This window comes from Archocentrus centrarchus, chromosome 24 (assembly GCF_007364275.1).
Source record: "Archocentrus centrarchus isolate MPI-CPG fArcCen1 chromosome 24, fArcCen1, whole genome shotgun sequence".
Lineage (NCBI taxonomy): Eukaryota > Metazoa > Chordata > Actinopteri > Cichliformes > Cichlidae > Archocentrus > Archocentrus centrarchus.
The window spans coordinates 26,975,830-26,993,297 of NC_044369.1; the positions used below are offsets into that span (position 1 = coordinate 26,975,830).

The 17,468-nt window shown below is 40.8% G+C and overlaps 1 protein-coding gene across 3 annotated transcripts in view; it reads right to left on the reverse strand.

The window, feature by feature from the left end:
• The window catches only part of tnfrsf21 (tumor necrosis factor receptor superfamily, member 21), a 51,772-nt gene that overhangs the window by 23,610 nt on the left and 10,694 nt on the right, over nucleotides 1-17,468 (reverse strand). For 2 of the 3 annotated variants that reach the window (XM_030722055.1, XM_030722053.1), the window contains exons 2-3: nucleotides 13,245-13,944; nucleotides 8,767-9,336 (exon numbers count right to left, since the gene is read on the reverse strand). In XM_030722055.1, the coding sequence (XP_030577915.1) occupies nucleotides 8,767-9,336; nucleotides 13,245-13,944 (1,270 nt within the window). The remainder of the gene's footprint in view (nucleotides 1-8,766; nucleotides 9,337-13,244; nucleotides 13,945-17,468) is intronic. The other variant, XM_030722054.1, reaches the window with a different exon arrangement.

The following is a 17,468-nucleotide window of genomic DNA, read 5'->3' on the forward strand; positions in this document are numbered from 1 at the left end:
CATTAATTACAGAGAAAACCCAACAGTCAAAACAACCCCCTATGAACAAGCACTTGGTGACAGTGAGGAGGACAAACTCCCTTTTAACCTCCGGCAGAACCAGGCTCAGGGAGGGGAAGTCATCTGTTGTGACTGAGTGGGGCTGAGGTGAGGCATATATATCAATGCATATATAAAACTATTACTAAGCAAAGATTTTATTCAAGCTTTAATGTCATGTGCACCACTTGTGCAAGTTCTCATAATGTGCATCAAATACTGCAATTTTGGTCATCTCACCATGACACAGTGTTCTTCGGTGACATTTCTTCATGCACAGGCCACAACAGTCATGGCTGCAGAGAGAAAATGGCCCCATTTTAAGGCTCCACAAAGTATTTGATATATTTTTATTATATCTACAGAAAGCCAGATTCTTGAGCTACAAGGTGAGTGTGGGATTGATGACTATTGAAGTCTCTGGCAATAATAATGTTTGTTGAATTGCATAATAATGAAAAAAATGTGCGGATTAAAGATGGCTTGTCAGTGTTACAGCAAAACTGCATTTTACCTACTGAAGGTTCTTGTACTACATGGCCATTAACACAACATCAACAAAGGATTAATTCTTCCACTTTTGATAAGCATCAGGTTGATCCCTGATTAATAGCAAAGGAGATAAATCCAGGATGATTTGGAGAGACTGGAGCAGCGAGATTAAATGGATGTTAGCCAGCGATGGTACTTTAAGGCTTAGGACATACACACACACACACACACACACACACACACACACACACACACACACACACACACACACACACACTCACACATACATATACATAAAATAAATGTATACACACTGAGAGACACAAGAACAAACAAGCCAAGAAGCAAGTATACACAGACATGTGAAGCCTGTACACATGTTTACAGAGAAAAACTCACCTACTCTCATTCTCCATCTGAAATCCTGAACCTTTGCCTAACCCTTAACCTTTACCCAATCAAAGTTCTTTGTTTAATCCCTAACCCCAGTCCTAGACCTAAACTACCTTTAATATTAACCCTAAAGTTAAATCTCACCTGAAACCAGAGCCCTAATTCTAAACTAAACCTTTAAAAAGTGAGAGAACCGGCTTCATTTGACCTCATTTTACAAGGTGTCCCTGCTCCAAAGGGCTTAAAACTCCTGACTAACAAAGAACACGCATACACTCAATCCCCTACTACTGCTCAAGATTAATACACTCGCATGAATGCTGGAAGCACCCAGAGGACCTCGCGTGCTGGCCTTCTGGGTCGAGAGCCTGTCGACTCTCATCCACATCGCTGGCCATAAAACACAGCAACAGACGAGAAATCCCCCTGCTCTGCACGCCTCACTGCCGCAGCTAGCTGGACACATTTAAATGACCTACATAGGTCTCGTGATGATTTAGTATGTCAGTCAGCAGACGTGTTTATGTGTTTGTATGGGAAGGAAATACAATAGACTGGGTTCACTTATTGATCTTTAGGCACTCCATATTTTGGAGAAAAGCTAATTTTTTTTTTTTTTTTTTTTTTTTGGGGGGGGGGTCGTTTTTTTTATGTGCATCAGTGTGGTTACTTTCTTTATGCCCTAATTACCAAGACTTTGGCAAAATAACGGTAAGGGTTCAGATTAGGGTCATCACTGATAATGAGTTCACCGGGCTGAGGTGCATCAACAGAGGAGAGGTTCACGAATAGTTGCTCCTGGATCTTTGTGTTAAATATAATTAAATACATTAAATTCTATGTTGAATTTATAACAAATGAAAGACATAACATCACAGTGATTTTTGACATTTGAACAACAAAATTGAGTCAGTTCATCTTTGAGTCTGACTGAATTTTTAAGGCAAATTCTTTTAGGCCACGATAACGCCTCTGTCAAGAGTGGGCTGCAGCTCAAAGACATAAAAATATATCACATATGTGTTGACCAGTACACGGTTTTGCACAACCTGAACAATTTGCAACAATTCACGCCTGATTGCAATGCCAATGACATAAATTCTGAGGCGTTTTAATCTGTAAGTATAATCTAAGTATTTAGTGCATAATAATGTTAGAATGCAAGAATGTTCAATTTCTCAGAAACACAAATATACGGTAAACCCTGAGTACTGATAATATTGCTACAGGACAAGGTCCAGGAAATTCCTTAAACCTCAAGAGAGAATTTAGAAAGTGGGGAAAACAAGAACTAGATCCAACAAGTGGTCTCACCTCAGTACTGTTATTGTGTGTAGGATGATGTGAAGCAGGGTGCTGTGTGCGTCAGCGTCTTTACAAATACCATTCTGCTGAATTAATCACATCACATAGTCCTCTCACGTTTATTCCAATTTAGGAACACAAAACAATAAATTAGTGAAATGTTTAATGCGCTGTGTGGGAGCGCAACAGGAACCGTGTGCCTCCAACCAGGCAACAAACCCCTCAAACTCTACTCTGCAATTAATCCCAGGCTGAACAGAGAGCAGGCTACCCCGGCCCACCCTGTTACTGCACAGAGAAATATATTCTAACACATGACTCCCCACTGGGTTTGGATGTGGAACTTGGCATTATTAACGGTGTGGATGTTTAATGAGGAAAGACGGTGGGTAGGTAGAATGTTGTTTTCCTTCATGTTTTCCTCAGCAGTCTGCAACTTACTTTGGAAATATAGATTGTAAATAATACGGCTGGTAACCACACCAAGCGCAAACTGCCTTTATGTGATATCCTCTTACAGGAATAAAACGTGTGCTTTTCCCTGTTTGTAAACCAACACTAAAAAAAAATGCACACACTCAATATGACAGCTGTTTTGGATTGGTTAGACATGTGAGATGGGTTTTGAGAGCAGCAAACCTTGTATGAGCAACATAACCACATTACTTCGCATTATTACAATCTTAAAGGACACAAGTGATGACTGGAAGAACAGAAATCAATTTCATTATGCGGTGTCACAAGCACTTTCGATCCAAAGAGTTCTAGGGACTCCCCAAAGATACCTGACCATTGGGGAATTCCCTGAGAACTTTACATACATAAGGCCATTCTTCTATTTACATCTGTACCACAAACAGGAGTGCTAAAGTGATGTAATAGCCAGTTGGCACAGCAACAACTACAACCACCACAAACAAATAGTGGATGTCTTGATATGAGCTGTGTGTTTGTTATGTGTCATGGGTTTCATGATGACAACGGAGTTGCAAAGGCAGGTTTTCAGCCATAAAGGCTGTTAGACAGGCAGTTGCAACCAGCCCAACGGGGGAAGAAGGGGGTTGCAATTTTAAGGTGTAGTGCTTGCTGTAATCTTATTATACTACACATGGCATAGATGGAACAGTGAAGCTAGGTTGGAGCAGCTCTTTGCACAGTTGGCTGAGCGGTCATGCAAGAAAAATTTGTCTTTGATGCGTCAACATTGTATTTCCTTCATTGCATATACAGTAGACTTAATAAAGCCTGAACTCGATTATCACTCAGTTTTTGTCTTTTGTTGTTGTTTATAGCTAACTGAAGCTTGCACAGCTAGCAACAACATAGCCTTAGGCCTCAGTGGCAGGCCTATTGATTGGTTGACGACCCCATGGCAACCCCAGTTTCTAGAGAAAAATATGTATTCCCTAACAACCAATGGTTACGAGATAGTCAACAACTAAACTAGGCCTGCATGAATGGGGCTTTAGCAAGTTACTTCACAGCAACCATTTGCAGCTGGTCAGGATTGCACATTTTTCCAGTGGAACCAGTGGTTGCCAGATGGTCACCAACTGGTATCTAGATATATGTGACTGAGCCCATATATCAAGACCATCACAGAGCTTTTGCGTGACTCCAGCTTTGCTTTTGTGCCAAAGAGTAAGTACCCTGAAAAAATACTAGGTTACTAAGAATGTTGATAGTCGAAAGTGCCTCATGTCGGAGGCCCTGGGAAAAAGGTCAACCAATCTTAATCATCTGAATTATATACATACAAGCCACATTTCTGTTAGATTATATTCCATTATGAATGATATATTCCTGCAGACTCAGTTGCTAACTCGAGATTATTACAAATAAAGATAAAACAGCCATTAAACCTTCTTGGCTGCATCTTACTTCGTTGATCTTCGGCTATCATTTTTGTCTCTTTGTGTGTCTTTCAGGTCCTGATGAATGAATGGGATAATTAGCAAACACTTTGGGACTTGCCTTGCAGGCATTTATAAACGTAGGTGTTCACAAAGACTGCCACACATGATGTGTGCCTTCTTTTTGACTTTTGCACACCTGGCCAATTACTCTGTAAACCCAAAGGCACAATCTGAAAGGTCATTTCAGACACCTTGGAATAACTTTAGAATGACAGCAAAGTCCAGCTACTCTTTATAAAGAAGTTTCCTGATTGCCTCTAATTTAATTTGATTGCTGCAGCTTTGTTTAAGAAAAATAAATACATTTTTCAGATCATATATAACACAAATCTGAGCTGTGGCCCTGGAGAGCACCATTCAGCCCCTGCTGTGGAGAAGTAGCACATTTCACTACTTCCTGGCCAGCCCTGACCAAATGCCAAGCACTGTATGTGTGTGATCCATGCTTTGACGTTTCCCTTTCTTTTCCCCTTTATTGCCCAAGTGCTTTAACGGCCCTAGTAAAGGGGCATTACAACCTTGAAGGGAAGCCAGCCACACACCTTGGAAGTATTAAGACGCTGTTTTGTTGTATGTTCCAGAGAGTAAATAACAGTGTAAAGTGGCTATTTGGAGGTTGCATGTGCATACATATATCTCCACCTAAATACATACACATGGGCACTGGATTACTCATCCAAACAGAAGAATGCACACACACATAATGCACAAATACACAGTCTCCTTTAAATAGGTTAATTTAAAATCAACCTTAATTCACTTTAATTTGTTTAATGAGTTTCATTAAGTTCATTTTTCTAAAAGATTTGCCCATAGTCACGGACTGAGGAACTGAATCCTAGGAGACACCTGCTGTTGTAGATTTTGACTGTCTACTGTAGCAGGTGCTGTTTATCTTCCATTCATAATGGTAATCACCATGTACTCATGATGCCATGTCAAGGTAATGATGATTTATTTGTTTTGTTCACTTTAAACACCAGTTGGGCTTTTGGTTCTGAGACCCTAAAGTGAGAAGCATTGCTTCAGTCCTGATCATTTCCTGTCAAATGTCATCTGATCATGGATCCATTTGAAACAAAACAACACTGAGGCACAATTAACAGTTGTTTGTTTGTTTGTTTGTTTTGATTAGTTGGTATTGTTTTGTCACTTAGCAGAATAAGGACAAACTGCAAACACAATATTATTATCACCTCATAAGGTTAAAACATATATTTTTTTGTATTCTTGGACTTCATTAGAGTAGAGCTGCATGATTCACAGTTCTAAATAGTCATTCTTTGTATCAAACTGGGCCCCTCTGCCATTTTAGCGCCTCCTCTTTTTAAGCCAGCTTTTTCCTGATTAGCTGCCCCAAAGGGGGAAAAAACATGATTAGCAGCTGAGTGGTGCTTCCTGCACTCATCATGACATTATGCAGATAAGGGTAGAAAAAATGTTTGAAATCAGTGTTTGAAGCATACTGAAGCCTGAGGTGTTAGCTTGTAGGGTTATTTTATTCTTTCTTTAATAACCTGTTCCGACTTTGCCAGGCAGTTGTGGTTATTAAAAATCCGCTCACCCGCTTATGAAAATTCACTATGGTTTCCTATGGTTTTTACACAGTAACCATGGTTTTACCATGGTAAAACCATGGTTACTGAATAAAAACCATAGGAAATCATAGTGAATTTTCGTTAGGGCATAAATAAGCACTGAGATTTTTTTTTATATAAATGTACAAATGCTATAATTGTGAAGTTAGCTAATGTATCTTATTAGCCTACTGTTGCCATTAGCCATTTGGTCAACATATAAACTTCTGGAAGAAAGAAATTTTCCTTTAAGGAATAAGAGGAATAATAGTATTTTACCTGTATAACTGATAGCCATCCACTTATTTGCACTAATTTCACCGGATTACGACAGGCTGTGTCATTCTTTATGTGAACTAACTGTGATTCTGACATGGTCCTGGGCCAGTGGCCCAGTGTTTTCAGTTCTATTTTGTGCAGTTCTCTTTTAGTTGTATTTTCTGGTTATGTTTTTTGTTTTTTCTCACTGTTTAGATTTTCAGTTTGTTGTAGTTTTGTATTCTGTCTTTGGTTTTAGCTATTGCTTTTCATTCTGTTTTTCCCTTTGTCCTTGTCTTCCTGTGTCTCTGTGTTCCTGTGTCTGTTTTTCTCATTGTGTCTGTCTCATCCCAGTGTCTTGACCCCTTTTCGTGTTTAGTTTCCCTTCCCGTTGTTTCCTTGTGTTTGGTGTTTAGGTTCCCTCTGTGTGCCAGCCCTAAGTCTGCATGTACCATGTTTAGTTACTTCCTGTTTTATTTTGATAGTCTCGTGTTCCCTGTACTTAGTGTTTAATTTTGCTTCCCCTCGCCTCGTCTAGGTTCAGCTGTGCTACCCACCTGTTGGCACTCCCCTCATTATCCCTTGTGTATTTATTTTCTGTTTTTGTCTTTGTCCTTGGTTTTCGTCCTCATCCGTGTTGGTGTCTATGATGGCGTTCCTGCTGTGTGCTTTTAGTGTTTCGAGTTTCTAGTATGTTTCGAGGTTTTGTGCAGCTGGCACCCGACCAGCCTGGTTATCCTAAGTTTTGAACAATAAAGTGAAGTCTAAATTAACTCTTGCCTCTGAGTCCTGCACTGAGGTCCTCTCTGTCTTGCCTGCCACAGCAGTCATGATAGATTCAGTGTTACTATCTTACTCATACAGGCTGAAAACTGAGAGATAAACTCTCTGGTCTTTCTCTCTCTCTCTCCCCCACTTTGTGTGCACCGTTCCATCTGTACCTCACTATTGGTATTATACCAGACTGTTAGCACTACAGTAATTAAGTCCAACAGTGGAAGCTCCCATAGTTATCAACTGGGAGAAATACTCTATATAACAGCAAATTTATGAAAGCATATTAGTTCAGCCCAAAGCTCTGCTCTAGTCTTCACCAGTGTCCACCTCTGCTCAATTGTTTTCATTTATATCTATGTGAATAAGACAAAAAAGTGAAGCTTTGTCTTAAATCAAGACAATGACCTGAAACTTGGTAAAGCTGGGAGCTGCAAAGTTAGCTCTGTAAAATGTACTTGTGTTGTTCTAACTGCGTCTCTATATCACCCATCAAAGTATCAGGGCTGCTAGGTAACAGCAGGGAAACCCCAATGTGGTTAGCCAGCAATAGTACAACACTTCCTGTGTCAAAACTACAACTCCTCCAAACAGACATACACACAACACCAGCACTATCTTACTTTCCCTCTTCATTTCCTTCTTTCCATATATCTCTTTGTCATTCTGTAAGAGACGCGATTGACCCACTAATGTTTCTTGCCAACCAAACAACAACTCTGATGCAGCTGAAACCAGATTGTTCCAGTTCTCTGTGGTCAGTCAATGAGGGAGCAGAGAGAGGGTAGTGGGTAGCTCAGCTTGATCAAAGAACACACATACACTTGCATACACACACACTTACATCCACGTATATACAGATTTTCAAACATGAGACTTGCAGAAGGTGTTTCCTGAGTTTGAGTCTCTTTTTCCTTGTCACTGTGAAATCAAGAGCCGTGCCGTGGGAAGGATATTTTCTACCTGTTGATAGCTGCAGAGAGAAGCTGTGGAGGGGAGGGGGGAGTGGGCAGAGAGTTGACAGGAAACAGAAAGCACATTGAAGAAAAAAGGAAAAACAAAGTAAACAAAGAACAAAAGAAAATGAGATAGAGAGGACTCTGAGTAGGTGAAGATATGATCTAGAGAAAGAAATTGAAAGCAAGCAGAAAGGCAGGTCTACAAGAAGATAAAGTAGATAAGAAGAGTTAATAAAGGCACAGTGGATGGGGGGGGGGGGGGGGGGGGGGGACTAATGTGCAAAAGTGAAAAATAAAGGAACCGGAGGAAATTAGTTTTTTAAAAATAAGGAAAGAAATGACAAAGGAAGAGCCTGAAAACATGGAGGTAAACAAGAGAGAAGAGGGAATGAAGATGCACTGAGATGAAACTGGAGAACTAAGAGCTGCAAGGCGACCTGAGCACATGTTGGGGGTGAATAGTGACAGCAGGTTGGTTCTACAACAGGGTCATGTCCTTGCTTGTGTAACCACTGCCCTACACACCATGTGCTGTGAGGTAGAATTGATTGGGTCAGATACCAACAGCAGTCTGATAACATCGACAGATGGTTCTACGCAGTTCACAAGCAGAACACGCACATCGTACCATCAGCCTGGGATATCTGCTGAGGAACTAAGAGTCACCAGCCTCCTATGTTAGCTGCAAATGTGGAGCATATTGTGAAACCAATCCTGGGAATACAAAAACATCATGGCTGCAGTAAGATTCCTTCTCTGAGTGCTGGGAATCTTCAATGTAATGGACATTTTACCTAAGTAAGACTCCATGATGTAGTTTTTTTAAGGGTTTGACCTCGCATATCCAGCACTAAAGATGTAGCAATGTCACCAAATCACACAAAAATACAATATTTATATTAGCACTTGTTAGTGGACATTCCAGACTTTTGTTGCATAGCCTTTGAAGTATTTACCAACAATGATACTCTTCTGAAGATTTGATATGTGTATTTCCATCTCAGTGGAAAAGCAGTTTACTACATTCTGAAATCAAAGATATAGCAGGTTTACCCTGTCCATTGGAGTAGTAGATCCACTTCTCTCGGACTTGAGTTAGGGGCGCAGGTGGTTTTTTCTGAATTGCCTTCTCCATGATGCTGCTAGGGTCCTGCATTGGGCCCTTCTTCAACACCTGAGAGCTCCGCTTCACACTACACACCACGATTACCACCAGCACCAGCAAGAGCAGCAGAACAATCATCCAGGGCAGGTGCTCGTTGATGTCGAAGTGATTATGGGTGCTTGGCCTTGGGGACCCCCTGCGAGTTGGCCTGTAGAAGCTGGACACCCCACCTCCACTACCTTGCCCATTAATCTTGCTTATACTTGTTCCAACCTTTACTCCTTCTGCACTTTCCAGACCCTCCATTGCCCTCTTGCCCTCTGGCCCTGGGTTTGGCTCAGAATTCGGTTGCCCCCTCTGTTGCTCATGATCCATCAGTTGCTCGTGAGCTGGAGGAGGTGGAGTCCAATTTGGTGGGGTGGGAGTGCTGGAATGGATTGGGAGGTTCTCTTCTGCTCTGTGGCTTTTTCCACCCTGGGTCTCCCTCAGCTGAATAGCTGCTGACTGGCTGTGGGTACCTGTGTTGAGAGGTAGAGTAATCGATGGAGATATAGAACAAGAGAGAACAAGGAAAGCAAAGAAATAAGATACAGAAGTACAGAAGTGATAGATGAAAACAGAGAGACAGAGAAAGAGGGAATTAAATTAACTCACTTGGTTGATTTGCCTAACTCAGACAATGAAAACAGAAGGCATCACAGGAGGGGAATCCTAACACCTTAATCCATGCAAGCAATCTGGCACACAAACAGAAGGAGTAACCTCCCCTTCTAATTCCTATCCTTTGCTGACGTCCTCCATCAGTGAGTGGGCCATGTACACCTGACTGGAGTAGGTCCACCACTGCATTTTTGAGATTGTTATGACTATCCATATCTGAGATGATAACAACGTTTACACAAAAAATGACATAAGAAAACATTTGGTTACAGTCACTTGAATTTGGTTATCAAAAACATGTGCCCACAATAAGCACTGAGCACTACATTTTATATCTGCGACCACCTGGCAAAACAATTTTCACAGTAGAAAAGAAGATTTGACATTTTGAATTCCAGTGATCAGTGTTGCTAAAAAAAATAAAAAAATTAAAAAAAAACAGCTGTTAACTGCTGAAACTCCAACAGGTCTGCAGATGTTCACAGGGCCAAAGAAATCTTTTTTTTTTTATGCAGTGGCCATTACAGCCATCATAGAGCATACAAGGAGTTCAGCTGGGATTCCAGTACAAAAGAGTTTTAGATGTAGCACACTCTACCTACTATTAGTGATCTTGAATCTGTGACAATGGACCTTATTCACACATAGAAAATTTCTTACCTTGCACAAAAAAATAAGCACACACACAAAATTATCATCACATTTATCAAATTTTGTTTTTATCACCATATGTTAGTTTATTGGAATCCTAAACTTGCTACCTGCAATTCCCATACATGATGCCGACATTTCATAAGGAAATATGTTTACCTTGAGGGGGAGTGGTTTAAGCCTGAATGGTGTTGTAAGAGAGAAGTCTGCACCACTAACACAAAAAAAAGCAGGACAAAGTCCAACTGAAGAAAATTAAATAATGGTGTCCAAGGAGAAAGCCTGAAAAGGCATAGCTTTCCAAAGGGTTTCCACAGGAGTGATGATGGTTTCTCAGATTGAAATAAAACAGGTGTTGAATGTCATTTCTCCTGAGACACTCGTATTTAGTGTGAACACAAGTGTCTTGGGCGACTACAGTATGTTTGCATCCTACAACAGGTAAATCACCCATGAAAACGTAACCGCAAACTTATCCTTAATCGCCCACTCCTCCTCCTCTTATTATGCACAGGCCCAGCTGTGCTCCACCTTGTTATCTCAGAGCAGATGAGCTCTAAATTGCTCATCCCACAATCTGTTCCTTAATTAAGGAGTGAGGGAAAAACTAATCAGCCTGACTGGATGAAAAGTTATATATGAAAAAAAGAACGGTCCAAAAACTGTTTGCAAGGTGTTGAAATGCTAGAACAAACTAATTATCAGTCAGTATTAGGGCATCATTTACCTTTATTAATGATCAGTGTGGCAGCTCTGTTTACTCCGAGCTTGCATAATACTACCAATGGGACCACTGCTGTCTAATCATAACTGGCTCTTGTTTGTAAGTACAAGTCAAATCCCCAAAATGAGGCTGGTATTTTGGCTGGCACTAACACACTGTACAATTATAACAGGGCATGAGGGTCAGATAATGTAACTGTATATATTCACAGAGAAATAAATTACAAATGTTGGGGGAAAAAATGTAGGTGGTGACTTTCAGCAATGAATATTGGTTTTAGCTTTATTAGCCATAAAAATGTCCATCAGTTGGTAATTTAGGCTGAAAATACCGACTGATGGGCTGTAATCGAGGTAGGAACACAGATTTATGGTTCCCAAAGCATGATGATTATTGACTTTAGTAGAACTTTAACCATGTCCAGTAAACGGTTTGATGAGCAAATAATTTCTAAGCCACTGAAGAAAATGAATATCACTGATAAACTAGATGATAACTAGCAGATTCTACTTCTTTTAAAATCTTATATGAAGATCTTTACGTCTCGGAGTAAATCACTTTGTGCCACGATAAATGAGCGTTACCTGGCTTCTTGCTGTTGTCACTGTTTTCTGAGACTTCTGTAACCTTTTCGTAGATCCGTGTATGGATTCAAGTTTTGGCGGAATATATTTGGCTGCTAGGAGATTAGTGTTGTACCTTACAAACCTTAAATTGCATAGAGCCTCATGTAGCGAGTGCATGCTGGCTTTATCACTGCTGTTACCATTGTGCTAAGACATTTTAGTACACACACCCACTACAACTCAATCTCCACTCCTTTTCTTCCCAGAATGAAGTGGTCCCCTTTACTTCTACTGACAACATGAGACAGGTGAAAATTAACAACCATGAGTATGTAACACCCCCACTATTGCTGTACAGATGGGGTCAGATTAACTGGCTGTGAAGCCATCAATCCAATGCCAACACATACAGCAGTGACAGTATTATAGATGTGGGGGTCTGATCCAGGGAAGAAAGGACATACTGACCATGAATGGTTGATTCTGAGAAATTACTGGTTTTCTGAAAGAATCATGACTGATTCAGAAAAGCAGTTAAAGTGATATGAATGTAGTTGTGCAAGAGCAGTCCAGCCGGGCTTTGTAGCCGGACTGCTCTTACACAACTGTTGTTGCACATACTTATGCTACTGTCATTTGCACAAGTCACTACTGTGGCACCATAGGTCTCTACCTTGCCATTACTCCACATCCTAAACTGTTAATTCCATATTTATTTTTATTTACCTTGGAAGATACACACAGGTGTATATTTGTGTGAGTGTGTGTAGCTATAAATGTATGCATACATGCATATATTTTTTTCTTTATATTATTGTTACTTATATTTATATTTATTCTTCTTTAAATCACTTGAAACTTTCATAACTATTACATGGGCAACACTAGGACCTGAGGACAGAATTTCATTCCACTGCATGCAAATGTGATGCGAATGGCAATAAAGAATCCTTGATAATGAGACCTGGGTTCGAACATAGAGCAGAATCAAAAGGGAGCGGAGCAGATTTTTCACCTGAAAGTCTGCTGAAGGAAGAAGAGAGACACTCCCATAAGTCCTAATGTCCACAAACTGCAGCATTACTGACACAGGGTGCAGCAGCCAGTTTGTTTCCATGCCTACAGATGTCCTATCCAGTTTCCAGGAAGCAATGATTCATAAAGAAGTCTGATGGCTTTTAATTTATGTGTGCATCCTACTGTGACCTGTGAACCACTTTGTGTGCCTTTGAATACTATACAAATAAAATAGTAAAAAAAATTAGTCTCCTAAGTCATTCAATGTGATACATTACAAAAACTATTTACACTTTTTCCAAAAAATAACTTTTTAGTCAGAATTAGTCAGCAAGCTGACTAATTCTGACTTGTTTTCTCTGTCACGTTCAGTTTTCCTGTGGAGCCTGCATTGGGAGCCAGTCGTTTACTGTCATTACTGATCAGCAGACTCATTTGGCTAATCGTAGCTAATGTTGCTCACTTTTGATGATGTAAGAGAACAGAAAAGAGGCATTTAGGCAAGACAATAATCGACAGAGCATAAATGCCACCTTTGAATTTTTGCAGGAAACCCATCCCGCATCTTTCATTTGAAAATAAAGGAACTTCTGGAAACCAAAAGGATTTCTTTATATAATAGAGAGAATGTTTGAAAAAGCATAGAAATTTATTCACTCTTTTACATAAAGTGAGATTTTTGGTGTATGTCATTCTCCTTCTTTCCACATTTCCCCGTCTGTCTCTGTTGTGACAGTCAAATAAAAGTAAAAGAATATTTTAAAAAAATGTTAAGTTTTTTAAAATGTTCAGAACCCTCACCCCTCACCTTTAAGTGCAGGTCCAGCCAGGGGTGCCGGAAAGACTGAAGAAATAATGGGTTCCTGTACTAGCACGGCCTGTGCTTGGCCACCTGGAGTGGTTGTGGAGGCAGAGGACAGAGCTGTATAAGAAGGTCCACAGACATTATCTTTCTCTCTAGTCCCTGGTGTGAGCAGCACCAGCCCCTGAGCTTGGCAGTCTGTATGATTTCGGCACTGCGTTGCATTAGATGCCACATCTGAAAAAGTCCCTTCGGCGCATGGCTTACAGACTACGTCCTTTCTATCACTGCCCTGCTTTTTCACCCTCTTGCCTGGAGGGCACAAGGAGTGGGGCTTACACACTGCACCACCATCCCCTGACAAGAATGTATTGGGTGGACATGTGCAGATGCGATCCTGGGTGGCCGTGCAAGGTGCTTTCTGGATAAAGCCACCTGGGCAAGGATCCCTGCAGTGATGGCATTGCTGAACCCCATTCTCTCCCCGCGTAAAGGTGCCTTTAGGACAGGGGCTGCACTCCCTCACGGCTGTTGGAGAGCAGTGGATGGAGACATGTGTGCCAGCCGGGCACTTATCACAGACCAGCTGGGTGCCCGTGTCTCGGTCAGTGTGCTGATATTGACGTGGAGAAAGGATCGGCTGGTCATCTGGGCTGGATGTGGTCAAAACCCGGGCTGAGATATCTGCCATCACTGCACATAAGAGCTGAGAGGAAAAAAGAAGGCAGCCGTTAGGTGATAGACTAAAAATGTTACACGTTTTAAAGATGTTCTAGTGTGCCTCCAAGGTAGGACAGTCTGTCACACCATGGAGGCTGCTGCAGTCATAACATTGAAGTGAAGGGTTTAAAGCAAAAACCACACAATGACCATCTGACTTCTTGAACCAGGGCTCAGTGATTTCAGCTTCACACATGAGGCGGTTTTGTCAGCACTGTCTGCTGAAGGATGGGGGTATGGGGTAACTTAGTTTTAGAGATGGAGGCTTGTGTAATATCCAGTTATGGTATTTATTTCCATTAGCATCTTAACAAACATGTCGTCCACGCCTTTTCATAGAATTTTCGCCTGTTTGGAGCATTCCAATCTAAAAACTTTTAATATAAAAACTTTAATGCCAAAATGTATGACTATGACACTTGAAACATCTAGTGTGTGAACATCTGCCTATTGAGTGTGTGACTATAACAAACCCAACCTTAAGCCTTAGCCTAAAGTGGTCGCCTGTAACACTGTGGATGCTAAGAGATGAACCTTCTGAGGTCTAAGTCGTCATCAGTGACAGTCCCAACCCTAGCCCCCAAACCAAAACCTAAACCTGTTTCAGAAACAAGCAAAAAGTACTTTTTTAGAGAAAAATCTAAAAACATTTTTATGTGTCAGAATGATTACTTTCCTTGTTCCCTGACAGCAGCCCTTGGGAGAAGCACAGAAGGACCGAACAATAACATGACTCCTGTTCATGTGTACTTTTTTTGTACAGAGTCACAAATTAGAACAAAAGAGTGACATCATCAAATTCCAAAGTGGGTCATGTTTATTCATTCAGTTAAGTTTGTCACCATTTGGTGGCCCTTTTTGGTATTCAGCATCCTTCACCAGGCAGCAATGACCTGAGTTTCGTGTGACTCAGGTTACATGGACACAGCTCATGCATCCATCTGGACTCACTAATTTCACTTAGTCACTCCACTGACTCATCCTGCCCCTCTCAACTTGAGCATCAAATGGTGTGTGTTCATGTCCATAGCTAAGAATGTAACTGATGCCTGATGGGTAGCTTTCCTCTCTTTTCTTCCCCTAGGCTTCCCTCTCACTTCTGCTGGGAACCTGTGAGTTGAGGGAATAACCCACACATGTCTAAGATTACACATTTACGCACTCAAAATGAGTCATGTCAGAGTAATGATACCAGGAAATGAGAGAGACCTGACAGGAGTTTACCATTTCATACTTTTGAACAACTAGTTGCAGTCTTTTACTCTTATTATCTATTTCAAAACAACCAAGCATAAGATTTATGGGTAGCAATAACAATAACCTCTTAACAATCATGATGACCATAATCCTATTTTTTTAATAAACCTTTATCCAAAGTGTTGGCAATTATGAGACAGAGCAATCATTCTAGAGCATCATTTTTTCTTTTACATTTTTTCCAAAGAAGTCCTTTTTGCTTTCTTCTAAAACCAAAGAATGAGAGTTAGTGTTCAGGGCTACGGTTGGGGTCATCACTGATGATGACTTACAGTACACCTCAGCGGGTTAACAGCCACCAGATTGTCAACAAAACTCCATGATACAGGGTTACACCTAGTTTAGGCGTAACCTAGTTTAGGGTTACTACTGGCCCGTCATGTAAAAGTGTAGAAGCACGTGAGTCTTTACCACCAGTTCTTGTTTATTTTAACTTTTTTTTTTTTTTTTACTTCATTTTGGTGGGACGATGTAGAGTAGACAATAGTGCATGGGTCACGCGCTCGACTAAAGTAGTACCCCTACCACAATTTTGATGATACAGCAGTAAAGGAGCGCAGAATTCCCAGAGTATACAGATGGGGATGCTCCAACAGTTGGAAAAGACTTTCTGTGACTAAAAAAACTTTATGATTGTTTTGCTTGCTGTTAAGAAGTTTTCTACTCTTAAACTCTTAAACCAGCAAGGTTTTTGCCAAGTGGCGATACCTATCATTCTGGAGAAGACTGCAGAGCGCCAATGAGCCTTTAAGTACCCGTATACACACTTATGGGACTGTGTCGACATCACAGTTGGCACACAACACAACGAATGCTGTAATCATAAACTTTAGGGATAGGTTGAAATTTAATCTGAAAGGTAGTTTAAGTTTAAGTAATTACTCAAACTGACATTTGAGTAATGTCAGTTTGAGTAATTTGAGTTTGAGTAAAATACTATTTTATTTTATTTTTCTAATTTTCTCCAAAACAGGGTTAGGATTTGGCACTAGGGCTTCAAATAGTGACTCAGACATCAGAGGGTTTTTATTAAACCAGTCGTCATCATGGACAGCTAACTACCCTATAACCTCCTTTATTGGAGCAAGACTGAAAGTAGTAGATTTATTTAGATTAATTTTGTATCTAGCTATAGTAGTTCACCCCTCATGATCCCTAATCAGGTCAGCTCAATCAGTCATCCATCCATGTGATCTGACATGCCATTCAGATAGATGATAAGTCCAGCTCAGCACCTCTGCCTGACTGTCTATGTATGCCTGGCACGACAAAAACTTTTGATTCTGTGTCAACTTCACTCTCACACAGCGAGCAGTGAAGCTGACACAGTGAACACACTGTAAAAAAAAAATCATGTAGTCTGATGCTGGCACAAGCAACCTAAAGTCTGTGTATCAGTGTAGTCTGGAGAAGAAAACTAAACTTTATGAAGGATTAGCTGCTATTATGTCACAACAGAAATAAAAAAGGGAGGAGAAGGATTAGGAAAAGTGCTGACACATACAGAGACAAACACAGACGAGGATGGAGACAGAACAGGCTAAGTGTGGATCTGCTTGCAAAAATGTGTGTTTAAAGGGTGTTCTCTGCTGTAGAATGTGTGTGTGTATGCGGTCCCAACAGGGCCAGTGGGTTTGAAGTCATGCACTGAGGGGAAAATTTAGCTGATGACGCATGTGAATGTTTGTCAACTGCGAACATAGGGCCAAATCTTCCACTGAACCAAAAGCATCAGTTCAGACTCATACCAATGTGGTAGCAGTTGGGAGGGCATAAAATGACCACATATATGTTTTGATGAATGGAAACTACTTGCAGGGGTATATAAAGAAACTTAGCACAAACTACGCGCAATAAACAGTCAAAGGAAGGCAAACTATTTCTGATTGGTGCTAATAAGGATAAAGCTGTCCATTCTTCCACCACTCTGTTGCCCTTTCACCACTCCACCCAGTGTTCATTCTTTGTGTTCATTCCCTGAACCTCATCCATAAACATCAGCGCATGTTCTCGACATGCTGCTCATAACTCACGTGCGTCAGCAATGTCAATGCATTCATTCAAATCAATGTTCAAAGTCAAAACACCAGCAGCAGTAAATGGGAACATTCTGCTTGTTACAGGACACGATGGATGGTTCCCCACCATGGCTCCTTCTGCTTGTCCATAGAATTTGATTACTGACACAGCATGAATCTGGACATTACCATAATTTGGGTGTTGTACTCAGTGTTGATATTAATCAAGAACTTT